An 18,180-nucleotide genomic window follows, 5' to 3' on the forward strand; every position below is an offset into this window, starting at 1 on the left:
CCATGCTGTTCACTGCCAGACCAGATGACAAGGACAGCTTCAGGTTAAAAATGTATATTTACTAGTTAGGCTACACTTGGCAATGTCCATGTGCATTGGTTTTTGGCCTCAAATACTTCATCTTCAGTTGCCTTATTGGAAAAGTTCCTTGCGATGCAATGAAGGACCAAGGTGTATGTACTGTTTGAAAAAATTATTCCACTACATTAGTAGCCAGAAACTATATCCATAAATGAGGTAGAGTGAAATGATATAATGGAAATAATCTAATTTCCTGTAAATTATTTTACTTGGTTTTACTGTTATTTATCATAATTACAAGTAAAATCCAGGATAAAATAAGAGCTGGAGAAGAAATCTGAAGTGATTGACTTTGCTTGACAGTATGTTTTTATGTTCCATTAGGAAGCTACAGCAAACTTAGATTTGTGGCATTTTGTGCCTAGATACCTAATTTGCTTTATAATAGTCAATCAGTAATTAAACTATGAAATGCTGACTCTGAGCAGGTTTTCTGTGAGCAGTGGTTTTGTTGTTTTTTTTATAGCTGCAAGTGTCCCCAGATGTAAAGCTTGTTTGTTTGTTTTTAAGCATATAGTGCATGTCACCAGGAAATAGCTCCGAGCAGCTTTCGGTAAACAGACTTCCTAATTAATTCTTCTCCCAAATATGTTTTATAACATCTGTAATTAACCCAAACCAAATTCAGATTTGGCACTGGCATTCAGAATGCCATCTTAGAGGCAGATGATGCCCCATCCAAGTAGTATTCAAAGGCAGGTTGGATGGGGCTTGGAGCAACCTGGTCTAGTGGAAGGCGTTCCTGCCTTTTGCAGGGGGTTAGAACTGGATGAGCTTAAAAGTCTCTTCCAGCTCAAACCATTCTATGATTCTATGATTTTATTACCACCAGTAGTGTGTGTGTTGTACCTTCAGCACCAGTTTTCATGGTCTGACACATGTTGTAAGACATTCTTCTTTTTGATCCTGATGTCAGGATTTCTGGGTACTTGGGAAGTAATAACACTCCTCATCTTCTATTGAAAAATACAGACACTCAGTTTGCTCTGAATAGATTTCTGTCAATAAAACACAGAACTTGTAGAAATGAGTTTCTGTTCTCACTAATAATTATATGTTTAACACCACATTGCCATGAAACTGAAGTCAATTCATGTTTTTGTTCCCCAGAAGTGTAAAATAGGATAGCAGTTCACAACCACATTCATAAAACTTGGAATTAAAGGCACCATGTGTGTCTTTCTGGTAAAGGCTGCATAAGAAATCTTGAACTGTTGATATTTTAAAATCATAAGCTTTTCTTTCCACAGGAGTTCACACTTTCTGTACCTGAGAAAGATGCAGATAAGTTGCCACTACTGGTCAGGAATAAATACTGAAGCAAAATGAAAATAAAGGATTCTATATATTCCTGCGTATAGTTTTGGTACTCTAATAGCTGTGATGTATATAAATCTAGAATGTAGATTTCAAATGCAAGTTTAGATTTTACATCAACTTAGCAAAAACAGATCAATGAAAATGTTTGTAAATTTAGTGCCAACAAAATATATTATTGTGTTGCTTATTTTTGATGGATGTTAAAATATGAGGCACCTGCCTTTATGCAGTATAAAACATTGCAAATACTGCAAAAGTCAAAGAGAGATATTAGAAACAAGTTCCTAGCAAGCTGACATCACAGTGGTGTCAGGCAATTCAACAGCCAACGGCAGACGATGAGGCCATTGTTTGAATTTCCTTACATTCCAGTATTTTAATGAGGACACAGCAGCTTACTGGTTGTCCCTGGGGTCCCATCGTGTTAGCTGCCAATGGGCCGAGTGCACGGAGCATGGTCAGTAGTGAGCCCACAAACAGTAGTGAACTGCATACCTGGGGGTGATAAATCTGCTTCTGCAGAGTTTGGCAGCTACCACCATGTTCAATGAACCTGTGGAAATGAAGTTTTCCTCAGACATTAGTCCTGCAAGTACAGAGCATCTTCATATACGTACAGCATGTGCATTGTAGCTTATTTCCATTGTAACTAAAAATTAGTATGAATGTCCTGGGTCATGTTCTTGGTAAGTTTGATGAATATAAAGCTTCCTACTGAAGATGAGTTGTGTGACAGTGGGTGGCTGTCTCTAGGGAGCTGCCTCATAAATACTGATTTGAATTGTTGTCTTCAAGTGATCAAGCACTACAACAAAAATATTTTTGTCAGTTTTTGGCAAATATTTTCATTAGCTCAGGTACTTACTTATGATTGGTGTTGCTTATTAATAATTTGAATAAGAGAAGGCACAGAAAGTTACTGGAATACAACAAAAGTTTAGTAGCCATGGTGAATCAAAGAGAGCAGAATTTAAGATTCAATTCCCTTCAGACTTGTACTAAATTAATAATCTTTCATTGTTTGGTATTCTAGGATGTGATGTCCACATTCTTCCAGTTTGGGGCTTCCATCCAGCAGGAAGCCATCATCATGCTGAAAATCATGCAGGATTATGACTGGCATGTGTTCTCTCTGGTGACCACCACCTTTCCTGGGTATCGAGACTTCATCAATGTCATTAAGACCACAGTGGAAAATAGTTTTGTGGGCTGGGACATGCAGAATGTCATCATACTTGATACCGCCTTTGGAGATGCCAAGACCCAAATTCAGCTGAAGAAAATTCATTCATCTGTCATCCTGCTCTATTGTTCCAAGGATGAAGCTGTCTACATACTGGATGAGGCTCGTTCCCTGGGCCTTACTGGCTATGATTTCTTTTGGATAGTTCCCAGCCTGGTTAGTGGTAACACAGAAATCACTCCCAAGGAGTTTCCTTCAGGACTCATTTCAGCATCTTATGATGAATGGGACTACAGTTTAGAAGCTCGTGTACGGGATGGCCTTGGGATTATTGCCACTGCTGCATCAGCCATGCTGGAAAAATACTCCTTCATTCCAGAAGCAAAAACAAGCTGCTATGGACAACTGGAGAAAAATGACCGGCCATCTCACACCTTGCACAAGTAAGGCTTATTGGTTTGGGGTTTTCCCTACATAATCTCTGTGATTTTCCATTCTGTTGCCGTTGTATATTTCTTGAAGGAGAATAGTGGTTTTTGTTAATCCCATCATGCCCTTTTTAAGCAATGCTTTTCAGATGTTCTAAGGGAACATGGAAGAGGATTTGCTGCACTGGCTCATGGAAATGACGGTATGTGCTGGGGAGCATAAATACAGCTCTGGATCTTTGTAGAAGTTGACAGAATCTGCTCTTAGAGGATATGAGGCTAAATTAAATAAATTGTGCCTTTGTGTACTGTAGTTATGAGATAACATTGCCAAAATGCTCCGGAGGCTGTGCCTGAATCACTTGGATCAGCAGGAACCTGGTTATATTTTAGAAGACAAGCAATGTGCAGTGTTAAAGAGGTGTCCCTGGAAATTATAGCAGTATTAGGTTTGTTGGGTAGCTTATATCACCTAATAACTGAAATCTGTCACTTTTGCTTCTGAGTATTTTATTTTTGTCACCTGTACTAGAATAACTGTAAAAATTAATTTGCATTAATCCAAGTTGATATGGGTGTTTTCTCAAAACAGTTTGTCATCTGGGAACTGCCAAGGTTTAAGTCAGGATTCTTCACTGCTTGGTACTCATGGTTACTCATATCCAAAATGTGTAATTCATGTCACACAGTAATATTTCTTCATTTGTTGTGTGAGGGGAAGTAAAGGGATCTTGCTTTTTTTTTTTAATAGCTCTTTAGAGTATCTAAGCAGTATTTACGAAATTTGTTCTGACCAAATTTTGCAAATGAAGCACTTTAATGAAGAGGAGGTTGGAATTGGCACAAGAAGAAAAATAAGTGCTGATTTCATATAGGAGACTGTGGAACATTTTTAATCTTCTGAGATGTAAGTCCAAGTCCATGTTTAGATTAGGAGTTGATTGCCATATGATGTCCTGGAACAGTTGCTGTTTTCCATGAAAATGACATTTTTCAGAAGCACTCTTAAAAGCCAAATACAGGCAAATAAATGGATTTTAACATTTCATGTATGTATCTTATAAACAGTGTGATCAAAGCTCAGAAACTTGCACCCTTCTCCTTGGAGAGGGCTTGCCTTTAGTATGACACACTTTTTTCTGACATTGCTTTTCCTCTTTCTTTTAAAACTGTGTAAATTCACTGAAGCCATCACAGAAAATCTGTGGTTCTTTCCCTGGTGCCCCAGTTGCCCCTGGGGAGTGTCAGGAGGCACTACTGGGGTGATTCTTTAGTCCAGCGTGGCTCCAGGAGAGCTGTTGCACTGTCACTCGTGTCAGAGTGAGCTGCAAGGCACCACTGGGACGAGTGTCCTGCTTGCACCCAGCATGTGATCCTAATGTCCACTATTAATAGTTAAAGTCCAGTTTCTGTGAAAGTTATGTTGTATTCTGTCATCAGAAGTGTTGATGTTTAATAAACTGTGGTTCTCTTGGAAGGGCCACAAAAGCTTGAATCTGTTTTAAAAAGGACTTCTACCCCATTTTTTAGGTACTACACTAACGTAGGCTTGAATTAGGTGCTCAGTATTCAGTTGTCTGCCTTCAGACAATCTTTTTTTTTCTCATTAAATCTGCATGACTACAAGAATTGGGCTTGTGAGTGTTAGAGCAGCAAGGTTAGACTTCACCAGGAGATTCTGCAGTGTATGATTCTTCCCTGTGAGGGTGCTGAGGTGCTGGCACGGGTTGCCCAGAGAAGCTGTGGCTGCCCCATCCCTGGCAGTGCTCAAGGCCAGGCTGGACGGGGCTTGGAGCAACCTGCTCTAGTGGAAGGTGTCCCTGCCTGTTACAGGGGGGCTGGAGCTGGATGAGCTTTAAGGTCCCTTCCAACCCAGACCAGTCTGGGATTCTATGATGCACACAGAAATTATTAATAGAAGTTGTAATATAGTGCACTGTGGTTAATAAAGTCATTTCTCAGTGCAAAAAACTGAGCTATGAAGTGAGAATGTATTTTCTATACTGAAGATACTTTGAGCTTCTGAAGCACCACAAGAACAAGAAGCAGTCTGGTTTTAATTTAGAAATGTCAGAATTACACTGAAATGAATAAACTTTAAATAGTCCTTCTTATGTAATAGCTCCCCAAGACTATTCTTGTCACATATAATCTGCAAGAAAAGCAAGTATATACAAGCAGTTAGCAGTGCTAAGTAATCTCTGGGAGCTGACCAGTCTCTCCATACCAAGGTGAATTATATAAATTCATTGTAGTTCCTTATCCTCATCACTAAATCCTAGGTTTCTTCCTTATGTGACAAATCAATGCCTAAATTGGGATTTTATTCTGAAATGCAGTCCTCACAGTTTCCGGTCACAGTTAGTGAAACTTTATATTTTAAACTACAAGATAAGTATATATGGTGCTGTATTAGGGAGCTAACATGAAAAAAAGATTTTAGGACATCCTCACAATGAAAAGGGCTAAAAGTAATTACAAACAGCTTATGGACATGGGATCTGCCACACTGTGCCTCCCTGCTCATGCTGGAAATCAAAGCTGGAGAAGGAGGATTGCACGCAGGGACACTGCTTGTAAGCTCAGCAGCAGAGAATTCAGTGGAAAGCAGGGAAGAGGCTCTGTAAGGCAATGCATGGGCAAAACCAAGCTCAAGAATGGAGAAAAACTTCAGGATTTTTAGACTCCATCTATTATTATGACAGTCTAATTCAGTTTTACACCCAGTATAGTATTCTAAGGCTATGTCATAATAGCTAATCTGTTTGTAACTGAGGTTTGGTAATGCTTTATGTGCAACTTCCTGCACCTTGATAGCAATTTTCATCTTCATTTATGAAGAAAACCTATGTAAAGAAAGCCATGAAGTGAAAGCTCCTCCTCCCTCTTTCTCAAATCCTTTCAGTATTAAACTGGATGAAAGATATATATGTTTTGAAGCACACAATGAACCTTTTCTCTGTCAGTGCATTTCTAAGATTCTTTCATTTGTTCTCTAGTCTCAGAAAAAAAAAAATCAGATTTTCTTTAGTTTTTGGAATAATTTTATCAATATTTCTGGTACACATGGGAGAGCTACATTTTCCCTATGGATAAAGGATTTACAATACAGGGATCATTTTCAATGCGTTAAAACCCATACTTATAGATCTGTATGTATTGAATCAGATCATCTTTTCCCATTGTGTAAGACCCAAGACAGAAAAATACTAATGTTGTGATGTACTGGTGCTAGCACAGCAGGATAAATAGAATTAGCTGCTCATTAATGCAATGTCAGTTGAACAAATGCTTGCTCTCTCTCAAAAAGGGAAAACATGTAAGCAAACAAGCAGCAAAACAAAATAACTCTGCCAGTCGTCATGGAAAATTCTGATGTTTTGTGAACAGAAATGCTTCTGCTTTGTCTGGAAGGGTACTCATGTTGTATATAAAAGTCATAACCTTGGGAGATATGTTTTGCAACAACATTTCCATCCATGCTGATTGTGAAGGGTTGGATGGGGATGACAGAGCTCTTGTTCTCTTGTCTTTATCCTCAAAAGCAAAAAGATGTGTCTAGCCAGAGGTAGTCAGACACTTACCATGAGGTGTTTACATCTAGGTGTGTTCAGTTTCTGAATTCAACCAAAGCACATGCAGAATGTAGAGATCCATCTTACTTTCAGTAGTGAAGGTGCAGGGCTAGATGGCTATCCACACAATGCTGGACTGTCATGTCATACACTTCCCAAGCACAGTTTCTTTTGTTGGACATCACTAAGCCAGGGAGCAGGAGCAGTGTGAAGCCCAGTGGCCAGGTACAAATGCATTAGTTGATCCTGCCCTCAATCTCCCTGCTTTAAAAATGTGGGGACTCAGTGGGAACAGTGTTTTGGAATATGCTACCCAGGGCTTCTGTCTTTCCGTGGACAACTGTCCAGTTCATTTTCTTGTCCTTGCTGTTGTGCTCCTGTTAGTTAACTGCATGGCTGTGAGGCTTCTCCAGAGGACAAGGGTATCTTGTCTCTCTAGTTCTGATGGTCACTCATCAAATTTAATTTTTTGATTCCAGCTTTTAATAAAAACAGACGATTTTTCCTCTTTTTCTTTAGAGCAAAATCAGGGATTAAATAGACAAAATGGTTTGATGAGTAATCCAGCAAATCTGTTTAATCTTTTCTTGCATACAGATCAGCAGCCAGTTTACAGAGGATTTGTTCATTTAAGTTCTGTCAAAAGACTTGGGGAGAAAAGTATCATCTGCTTTATTGTATGATTGAAGATGTATCATTATTCAACTAATTATGTATGAAGCAAAATCTTTTGTGTTTTTTTTTTCCCTAGTAGCATACTTGCTGTGCAGAAAAACAAATGGTATTTACTTTTACCTAAGACTCTCCAGGATATTTGTTGTCTTTCCTGTTTTGTGATCCTACTGCAGTGTTTCTGGAGCCACTGCATGCTCGCAGGACTGCATCACACGCAGGGTGATGATCTGAGGCTGTAACCCAAGGTCCCATAGTCACAGCTTAGGTGTTGTGGAGGGAAGCATCTCATTTGAGTATATTTTCCATTTAGTACTTGATCTTTGGTAACTAAAGCTTGAAGAAGTTTCAGGGTGCTGCGGAATTTGCTTATTCTTCTCCTTTGCTACAGCAAATGCTGTTCTACAGAAATGAATCCAAATGAGGGCAATGCACTTAAATGTCTGAAGGCATGAACAAAGCTACAAGCCCTTGTGGAGCACTGAGGCCACACGAATGCAGGGAGAAGAATATTTGTGCATCTCCAGATGAGGACCAGGCTGTCAGTCCTAGATCTAATGCTAACAACTCATGTCAGATATCCTGAATTACAAGAAATTAGTATTGCCAACATGAAAAAATGAATGAGAAAAGATACTCAAGAAAAAAATGTAGTCAGTTGCAGAGTCCCACTCATTAATATGTGTGTAGATGCTTTCTGGTCAGGAAACCCAGTAGTAGAATACTGTAGCAATTGGATTGGTACACAGGGATATACAAAGTCTAATTCACTGCTAATGAGCAGATTTTAAACAGTGGCAACTAGATACTTGCACTTTAGTTCATGTGCTGTAATTGCCCTTTTCCACAGCATGAGGGCATTTTCCATGTAGTTGCATTAAAAGCAGGAATTGAACTGATGTCATGTTCCTTTCTCTGAAAGTAAAACTCAACTTCACTGGCAGTAAAAGAAGGGTTGTGGAGGAAGACACTCCACCCAAGAGATCCCAGCATGGTGCTGGTTTACTGACAAAGTGTTTCAAGAAATTACAGAAAATCTGTAATCAGAATTTTCTCCCAGGAAGCAGAAGGTACCAAACAGTTACCAGACATGGCGGTTTGGAACATCTCCCTCTTTTTGTGATAACTAAAAAAAGAAATTAAACATGGCCTCTGTTCTGGAGCTGAGCAGCCTTCAGGGCTGAAAGCAGGCTTGGAAATTCAAAATGTAAGTGAAGGTTCTTGAAGACAGAGCTATTGCAGACACCTTACCCTTGCAGGAAGCCAGGCAGGCTTCATGGGAAGAGTTTGGGGTGCTTCTGAGTTGGTGCAGCAAAATATTAGTGCTATTTATGAAACACTTTTGCTAATAATAAAATGAACTCATTAAACTTTTGGTGTTTACACTTATTTGTGGCACTTTTCCAGGGAGCTGGGCCCTTTCTAACCTTGCTCCCTCCCCTTGTCCCCTTTCAGAAGGGCTCCCCAAGAGTTCTGTCGCTTTTCTGGCAGAACTGTGGCAAAATGACTTCTCCAGACCTAGTGGTAACTAATGCTTTACAGAGCAGCTGGCAGAAGGTACAAGTGGTTGGCATGCCATTTCTTTTTCACAGTCACTGAGCATATTGTTCCCAAAATTGTATTCATCCATGCTGGCTCTTGGCCTAGGGAGATACAGCTCCTAAGCAGGCTATCGTTGCAGAGTTATATTCAGGAAAGCGAGGGCTGAGGGAAGTGGAGGAGGAGGAGAATTCAGAGGAAGAAAAGGCTCTTTGCATCACGATGAAGGGTTTGAATTTAGAATAAAAAGTCTTACATAGCCCAAGATATAAAATTGTCCTTAAAAAAGTTCACTGCTTGAAAAATGCATTGCTACCTTGTTTAATAACGATCTACTTCGGACCTATTTCTGTAGGTACATCAGACCATACTTTATATATTTTACGTTCAGGGTTTCTTAATTTAATAGATGCGTTTAGGAAAATTGTTTCTTAATGATAAATCTGTTGTTGGATGTCTATTGATAAGTATCTTTCAAATTTCACAGTAGAATCATAGTAAGGAAGTTCAGCAATTCAGAGCCTCGACTAGGTAAAGAAGAAAAGACAAAATTTGGATTCACTCCTGCTTCTGTAGGTACGATGCTGAGTGAATGCCAAGCTCAGGCTGGCTGTCTAGATTATTAAAATTGTCGGTTCATGCTGTTTGGAGGAAGGAGAAATCTCACCAGTGACACATTGGTTTTGAGGCATTTCATCTGCTTTAAATCTCAGTTTGGAAATTCCTTCTTTGGGAGAGGAGGGGGAGATTTTTTTTTATGAAACCTGCATTTCCCTAAGTCTCTGCTGTTTGTCTTCATTGCCCATGGTTGTCACAGGTTTGAAACACCGCCTGACGGTGAAGGCGGCGTTAAGTAAAAAATGATCGTCCCCAGTGATGAAGCAGTGGTGAGGAATTTATCATTTGATTATGTGATCTGGGCAGCAGGATGAGGGCAGAAAACATGGGTCAGTAACAGTAAGAGTAGCTAAGTTCCCCTTTTTGGGGGTAGCTGAGGACTGATATGTTTTCATTAATGCTTCTGCCTTACTCATTATGTATTTCCCAGCCAGTAATCTGTTTGGGATCTGGATACTAGGTGGATTGCACACTAATTATAAACCAGCCTGTCACCACAGAGCTAACTCTGTTCCTGAGCCTGATGAGTCCTCAATTTCTATGTCTAAAAGTCTGGATCTGTGTAAAATTACCATCATAAAACAAAAAAGGAAGGAACAAATACCCAAGCAAACAAAAGAAAGGGCATCTGAAACGGTCTGTGCTTCCTGTATCTGGACTTGCTTTGAAAACCACAGGACATTCGGTTTCTAAAGATGTAATTCCTTTATGGTGTTCCATATTCACATATTCATGAATAGATAGAAAATAAACATGAAATAAAAAAAATGGAATGGAGAAAGTACAAAAACAAAGAGTTTGGAGGTTTTTTTTTTGTATTGCATTAGTTTTGGTGAGACCATGTTTTGTCACATGTATAATAATTATCGCAACTACATTGTATGCATTTATTTTTAAGGGATCAATTAATTGAAAGTTTATTTGTTGCATTGCATCAAGGAGGTCCTTGTTCAGTATATGTACATGCATGCAACTGCTAACTTTTAAAATCCAGGTCCTTTCTGGATGCCCTGAATTTCTGCACATTTGTAAGAATATTTTCTTATACGTGACTTCTTTTTAATTCTGTGATCTTTGCATCCTTCAGGAAGAGTATCTCAGTGTTTTTTTAAGCATAAGTAGATCTTTCTGGCCTCAGCAAGCGCAGAGTGCTGCTGCTTCAATGCATTGACTTATTTTCATTTTGTGTCTGCAGCAGTGCTTCCTCCTGGCTGTAAAATGCTTTTGAGGGATGGTTCCAAGTTGTAGTCCACATTTTTTATTTATTTCTAGCCCCAAGAATCTCAAAACTCTGCATTTCCCTTTCCTCCTGGCCAGGGTTTTTCCTCAGTTTGGCTTTCCCTTGGAGAAGCCAGTTGATTTAAGGACTGGTTCATATCCTATTGGCTGTGGCAAAAGTTACCCTGAGAATGAGAAACAAGTCTCTTGGCACACTACCTTTGCTGGATGATCAGGATTAAGCTCAGCTTGCTCCAAGGGACAAATGAATTGTAAAATAGTGCTGCAGGTTCTTCTGGGACACCAGTGGGTGAGCATGAGAATGCCTATCCTGAGGACAGGAATATTTGCAACGATGACCTGCTGGTATCCAAGAAATGCAGCACATGGAGGGTACTGCTTGGTGAGCACCATCGCTAGGGAGGCTCCAGAGGTGACACTGCATCTGCTTCGGTTGTGCAGTATTGTTCCCATGTGCAATATTGCGCTTTCAGTCTGTTGCTGTTCTGTTTCTTCACATCCCCCCACAGGGGTTTATGAAGCTGGGGCTAGGACTGATCCTTATTTGAGACAAAGTGATCTTTCTAATTTACATAGTTTGGGGTCTTTTTCCTTGAAAAACACAGAATCCACTAAACCTTCTCGCTTTTGCTCTCAAATCCTGTATCTATCAGGGGAGCACTTGTATATCTTGCATATACCTTTATATGGTTAACATCAAAAGAAATCCCCAAACCTGCAAACTTGTTTGCTGTTGTACAACATGGAGCAGAAAGTCTCAGAGATTCTGCTCCAGGAGTGGTTGTGGCTTTGCTGGGGTTTCAGATGTTTTCCCACAGTATAGGAAATCCTTACCAAGTACCTTATGGACAAAGAATGCCCATGTCTTCTGTAAGGAGACTGGCCAGAAAGGGTTCTGTTTCAGCAGGATTGTTCCCTAGTAAATGGTCTTCCAAAAACTAGGGTCTAACCCTTTTGCCAATCTTCCCCCTTTGTTAATGTAAATGAGAGTCAATGAAGTTGTGATACAGTATTTGCAGAGTAGGAAAACCTGCCTTATTCAAACTTGTTCTGTCTTTCTACATAAAGTCAGAGATTTGACATGGATAAATACTGTGCAGTTTTGCCATTAATCTGAAGGCTTATCTGGATTACTTGATATTTCTGGGTCTGTAGAAATAAAGTTGGAAACCTAGAGAACAGTTTGTAACCTTGGTGCTTCAGAGGCTTGTGGTAAATACAGCAGGCACAGTGTTCTGGTGTGGTGTTTCAATACTTCTCTTTTCAGTTTTGTTGGGGAAGGACAAGCAAAAAAGCCCAGACAATTATATAAAAGTTTAAAAGTGTTTTGAAGTATATAGTGCAGGCTTGGTTCTTCACGTGATAAAAACCTGGTTTGGCTTCAGTGTGTGAATAGTTTAACATCTGCCCTCCAAAATCCCTTTTTTGTACATGTATTACCTAGGGAATCTTACTCACAAACTTCAGTTTCCAAAAGCTAATTAAGACTTCAGTGTCGTAATACTATCGCAAGGCCTCCTGGTATCATGCCTTTGCAAAGGTTATAGCATTAATGAGGTATGAAAGCAGATTAACTACTAATCCAAGGTGTATACTGAATTGCCCCCTTACAGTAATGAGCTCAAATAATCAAGCACCTCATTTAGTTAAGAACAGGAATATGCAATTCCAAAGCTACTTCAGAAATGTATTTTTACCAGTTTGGAAGATAGAGACATGTTGCACAGAGTTAATCTTGAGCAAACTTAAAACTCTGTAAGAGTAATATGTAAGTACTTGCTTTTCCTCACTCTTCTTAACCAGGAACAGAAAAGCATGCATTTGTTTTTCAGAGACAAGTAGTTTAGGATCTTGGCCAGTAAAAGCAAACCAGGACTTCAGTCCTTTGCGGGTGAAAACTGACAATTCAAAGGGAAGGTGTTTCTAAAGAACACGGGCAGCTGATGGATTTTGTACAGAAGAGTATGCTCGGGAAAGCAAGACCCTCCTTGAAGTTCTTTTTCATTGCAGCAATTTGAGAAGCTGGGTAGCTCAGACTGTGTCATTCACAGATACTTTTGTACATGATTTGGACAATACAATTTTAAGAGACTTCTGCAGATTACAGACTTTTTTTTGAACTTGCAAAACATGTTTCACTACTAAAAGGCTAGTAACTTCACACCGATTAAAAATATACACTGAGTTCAGGTTTTCAACTTAGGTTTGTGGCTCATTTTTATTTCTGGAGCACTTTAGCATTGCTGCACCTACAACACTGCATCTTGTGATGGCCCCTGTCTACCTTCTATGCTAGGGCATTTGCATGCTAATCCCCAAAAATGATGAGTCGTGTTTGAAATCTGGGGAGTGAACCTACCAAACTACATGAAAGAAGGGTTCAACTGAAGTCCAATCACCAATGACTATGTAATAAAATCACAACTGGAAATAAAAGCCTGGATGTACAGGGTGCATGTTTGTGACCGAGCCCTTAGGAGGAGACAAAATGCTCTGCTTTTCGTTTTATTGAATGAGGGGATTTCTGCCTGGCCCTGTAAGATGCAGTGTTCATTGTAGGGGGTGTTATTTCATGTTTATGAATTGGGAAGGGACCTCTGAAGAAGGGTGCAGAGGTACAAATTCAAGCAGTGCATGTTTTCAGTTTGTCCTTGTTTTCCCCTTGTGGTGACTTCCTGGCTTTTTATTCCTTGGGTCACAAAGCATTTGATTTTCAGCAGTGAGCAAGCATTATTCTAGTTTCTTACATGTATGTACAAGGAAATTCTGTTTGGTGAATTGCCACTTCTTCTCAAGGTGGCAAACAAGGGTTTTATTCCCAAGCAAGCTCTTTCAGTGCTGGATGAAAAATACAATATCTGGGAAATTAGTTCAACTGAAAAGCTGAATTCTGCCAAGGGGAAAATTTTCACACCAACAGTCTGTCACAAAATCTGAGTTATTACAGGGAGTGAAGTTAAAAATTGCTGTCAAATGGGTGCTGGATGATGTTAATATGACTGTTTAGGGCAATGCACATTTAATTATTAACTGTTATGATACAATGCTGTTGTTGCTTCTGGGTCTTTATACTTTAATTTAGTGTTCTGCTATTGGGATTTTCAGGCAGCTATGTCAATGCAAAACATTCTCCTTTGAATATGGAGCTGAAGAATTTGGTCTGTCAGGAGAATTTGGTCACCAGGAGACCATGTTACTACTACTGTTACCAAAAAACCCAAACAACAAACCTAAAACCAAACAATAATAAAAAAAAAGGGCAAAAAACACCCAAACAACAACCCAAACCCCCAAAGCACCCAAAACAAAACTCCAAAGCAAACAGGTAAGCCAGCAGCAGTTTCTTGTGGTCAAAATGGTATAGAGCAATGTGTGAACAGTTAAAGTAACTTTAATGTTCTTCAAACACATCTGTCTGCAAGATGGAATGGTATTGGTGTTTATTGAATTCCTGAAGGAAAGCAGCTAGGTGAAAGCTTGGACTGAATTTCTTTCAATGAAGTACACTGAGAATTCAGTGTAATTCAGTGTAATTAACTCCAGGCCATGGATATGGGGTGGAGGAGGGCACAGTATCTTCTCGATGTGCCACGAGATCTCCAAGATTCTGAATTGCATCTTTACCCCTCACCTGCCAATATCCCTGTCAGGCTTACATTGACAGCCTGGGATTGTTTCCAACATTGCCAAAGGACACCAATGTCAATACAAGCTTTTTTATGCTCTTCCCTCTAATGCCTGATTTTCTTTCAGATAATGTATAAAATGATAGATATTTCAATATCACAGTGTGGGGAGTTTAACCTGTGTTACTGCCAGACTCTTGGCAGTAAATGACCTGTATTTTTGCTTTAAAAAAAAATGCAGTTTTTCATCACTCTTTCTGACCTTGGAATGGTGGAAACAATCTGTTCTCATTGGGAAACACTGAATCTATGTGGAACACAAATGTAAATAGGGATTTATGTTATAAGTCTGTGGAAATTTTTGAGGACAGTTGACTTTGTTCGATGGACAGGATGACAGTATTTCTGAATCAATGAAAGGACAATGCTTTGGAAAAGAGAGTACATGATTCAATGATAAATGAAAAGCCAGAGTTAGAAATGAAAGCCTATGCATATTAATAAGGAAATGGAGAAACTAGATAGACTGTGTTAGACTTGGTATAAATTCTAGTGATTCAGGATTTTAAGACCTTCAGGGGTAAATCTACAGTTAGAAAAGCTATAAGATTCTGTAAAATTAAAGGATGTCTCTAAGGTAATGAGTGGAGTACTGAGATCCCTACCCCAGGGTAGATCAGGTCTACTGCATTGTGTTGGATTTTTTTTGCTGTCTTCTGGCCCATGGCTGGTGGTTGTGGGGCTAGAGTTCCTAAATGTCCCTGGCACAGTCCAAGGCAGAGCAGTGACCTGGTAGAGATTATCTGATCACTGCTTATGGCAGGATTGCTTATAAGTAGTTGCTCTCTGTCCTTGGAACATGCAGGTTAGTGTGGCAATAGAGGAGACCAGAGGAGGCAATCAGGAGTACTATGGCACATCTTAGGAGCGGTACCTCTTGTTGTAACAGAGCGTAATTTCCTTCTGTTGACATAAATTCATCCAATATTTTCAGTTGTATGAATGTCCTCCTTTGTAGCTGAACAAAGAGCCTGTGGTAAATACATGATTTTATCGATTCAGTGCCCAAACAGGTAAGTGTAAAGGCAGGAACTGTGGGATCAGACCGACATTTTGCTCTGTCCCTGACAGCGTTCAAGAGCAGGCTGGACAGAGCCTTGGGTGACATGGTCTAGTGTGAGGTGTCCCAGCCCATGGTAGGAGGGGGTGGAACTGTATGATCTTAAGGTGCTTTCCAACCCAAACCATTCTATGATTGTCCACAAAATTTTTAAAATTCCTTCTTCTTCCTGTACATTTTATTCTGAGTTCCTCTATTTCCTTTTCTATTCAAAGTGCTAAATAGTTTATATATCTTTTGGAAACTATGGAAAATTAACCTCAATCCAAAAATTATTTAAATTTTTTTTTTCATTTTTGAAATTACTGAACTGAAATATTATCAAAGTTTTCATATCTGCTTTTGGCTGAAGTCATTATGGAATTTATCCAAGTGTCCAAGCTGTGTATAGCTACGGTGTCAGAAAGGGCAGACAGGACTCATGGACTTTTAAACAGGTGAAGCCAGACTAGAAGCATTTCCTTACAAGCACTTACTCGTAGTGAGACTGTAGTATAATATTACATACAGAGCTGATGTAATGGAAGCTGCTTTAAAAATTATGTCTGCATTAAAAATCATGTGTAAACAATATTCTGCTTTATCTTCTGCTGTGGACTGCCTTGAAATGCTCCAGCTCCCCATGTTGCAGATGTAGGCTTTTCACATCATTGCCAGGATTTGGTGCATGTATTTCATCAGTGGTTCTGGTACTTGCTCATTAATGGCTTCACTGCTCATTAATTTTTTAATGAACTTTTTTTCCTTGCCTTCTAGGTTTATGATGAACGTGACTTGGGAAGGTAAAGATTTGTCCTTCACAGAAGATGGTTATCAGGCACACCCCAGGCTGGTGGTGATAGTACTCAACAACGATCGCCAGTGGGAAAAGGTGAGCATTCATTACCTCTGAGTAAAAGATGTGACGGGAGCTAGGAGAGACTTCGTAGAACCCTATTAGTGACAAGTAGACAGATTAACGTCATGGATGTCAATGATGATACTCTGCTGTAGCAGGTTTGTCACAACAGTTCAGAAAAGCTAATTTTACCTGGTTCTGAGTAGGTATAAGGAGTTTTAACAGGGAAAACAACATATCAGTGAAGATAAACCATGTGGGTTTCAGAAGATTTATGTGAAACACACCTTGCATTTCTTTATACAATTTAGTAAAATAAAACAGGTGACTGAAATATCTCCAGAAACTTGGCCTTATATACCTAAATTTGGATGGATTTGTGTATCTTGACGGCTCCAGTCAGGGTTGGTTTTTTTTTTTTGCTTGGTTTTGTTTTCTTCGACGCAATTTAGAGTGAAAATACATTCTTTTTTAACCTGTGAAATTTCTGTGAATTAGAGGATAATCTGTCTAATGTGTACCTAAGAAGTTCAGAATCTTGACTTGTGTTCTCCTGGTAGGCAAGTAATTTTCATAAGCCTCTATATAGACTACAAGAAAAAGCGTCTTGGTATCAGGGTTAATCATATATGTGAGTAATAAAAGAAAAAGTTTACAATGAGGTTTTTTTCTTTAAAACTCTCACCTCAGCCTGTGATTGTTTTGGCTCTCAGTTTTGGAGGTTACGTGTGGTCCCATGTTGTAAAAACAGGGGAGCTTAGAAACAGTTTGCAATATGAAACTATAGGAAAAAATACATCTGTATCATCCACCAGTTTTAAATTCATAAACCATGATCCTGTATTATCTAAATTGCTGCTGAAATCTATGAACTCTTTTTCTTATAGCTTTTGGATCCCATAAAGTCAATTTAAAACTCCAATTTGTAAGACTGCAAGACTCTTCATGATGTTGAATTATAATGACAAAACAAGAATTACTGAAGGACATCTCAGTAAATATGCTAGTCATGTAAAACCACAGGGAGTAGTCCTAGATTATGCTGTGTATTTTTTTATGTTAATCTGATGCAAATTTAATTCTCTGGATAAATTTAATCCTATCCAAACATGCCAATATGAATTTTTGGGGGAATCTTTTGCTCAATAACTGTTACAAAAATGTCTTACCCTATTTTAAAATTCTACAACAGTCTTCATACCATATATAAAGTTGTGGAAAAAGTGTTCCACTACTTGGGGAATATTAGTATGAGGCACAAAAAGGAGAAGACAGAGAGGCAGCCAACAATGCTTATGTGCATTTTGTATCTTGAAACTTCTCTAAAGAGACCATTCAAAGGGACAGGGGAGATAGGCTTGATGTTTTTGAAAAATGAGCTAACAACAGCGAAGAAATGGTGGATATATGAAGTGACATTATGTCTAAGAAATAACTTGAGCCTTTTTTAACCCTCAGGCGACTCCCCTGTCAGAGAATGGAAGATTTAGTGCAGGTTTTTCTCTGTCTAGCTGTGCATGATGTATGGCAGCAGTGCACGCTCCACCTACTGCCCTGGGCTACAAGACCTCTGTAGGCTGATGCTTACATTGCCAGTTGCACAGTTTTCTACCTGGGAAATCCCTTCCTGCTCATTGCTGTGCTGGGGGGCTTCTAGGAGAAAGAGAGGAGAGACTGAAGGGAAGCTCCTGCCCAGAAAAAAAGCCATATGCAGTTACTCCTAGCTGCCCCTTTTCTTTAGAGCCTTTTTGTTAGTAGGCCTGCCAAGTTACTTCAGTAGAGACAGCCTGCCCTAGCAGCAGCTTTCATGTCTGCTTCTCTATTGTAGGACTACGGGAAGGGGGCCAGGTTTAATTATGTCAGAGGGGAGAAGTGAAAGGCGGCCAAGAACGGGCTGTCACCACCAGAATTATTCTTCTGACCACAAGCTGATCCCTGTCT

General features: G+C 39.4%; 1 protein-coding gene across 4 annotated transcripts in view; it reads left to right on the forward strand.

The window, feature by feature from the left end:
* GRIN2A (glutamate ionotropic receptor NMDA type subunit 2A) overlaps positions 1-18,180 on the forward strand; it is a 180,337-nt gene that overhangs the window by 97,831 nt on the left and 64,326 nt on the right. For all 4 annotated transcript variants that reach the window (XM_061473328.1, XM_061473329.1, XM_061473326.1 and 1 more), the window contains 2 exons: positions 2,435-3,027; positions 16,158-16,272. In XM_061473328.1, coding sequence (XP_061329312.1) covers positions 2,435-3,027; positions 16,158-16,272 — 708 coding nt within the window. The remainder of the gene's footprint in view (positions 1-2,434; positions 3,028-16,157; positions 16,273-18,180) is intronic.

The sequence above is a fragment of the Pezoporus flaviventris genome, unplaced genomic scaffold, assembly GCF_033815535.1.
Source record: "Pezoporus flaviventris isolate CSIRO_AGI_PZ_B2104156 unplaced genomic scaffold, CSIRO_AGI_Pfla_v1 ptg000078l, whole genome shotgun sequence".
Taxonomy (NCBI): domain Eukaryota; kingdom Metazoa; phylum Chordata; class Aves; order Psittaciformes; family Psittacidae; genus Pezoporus; species Pezoporus flaviventris.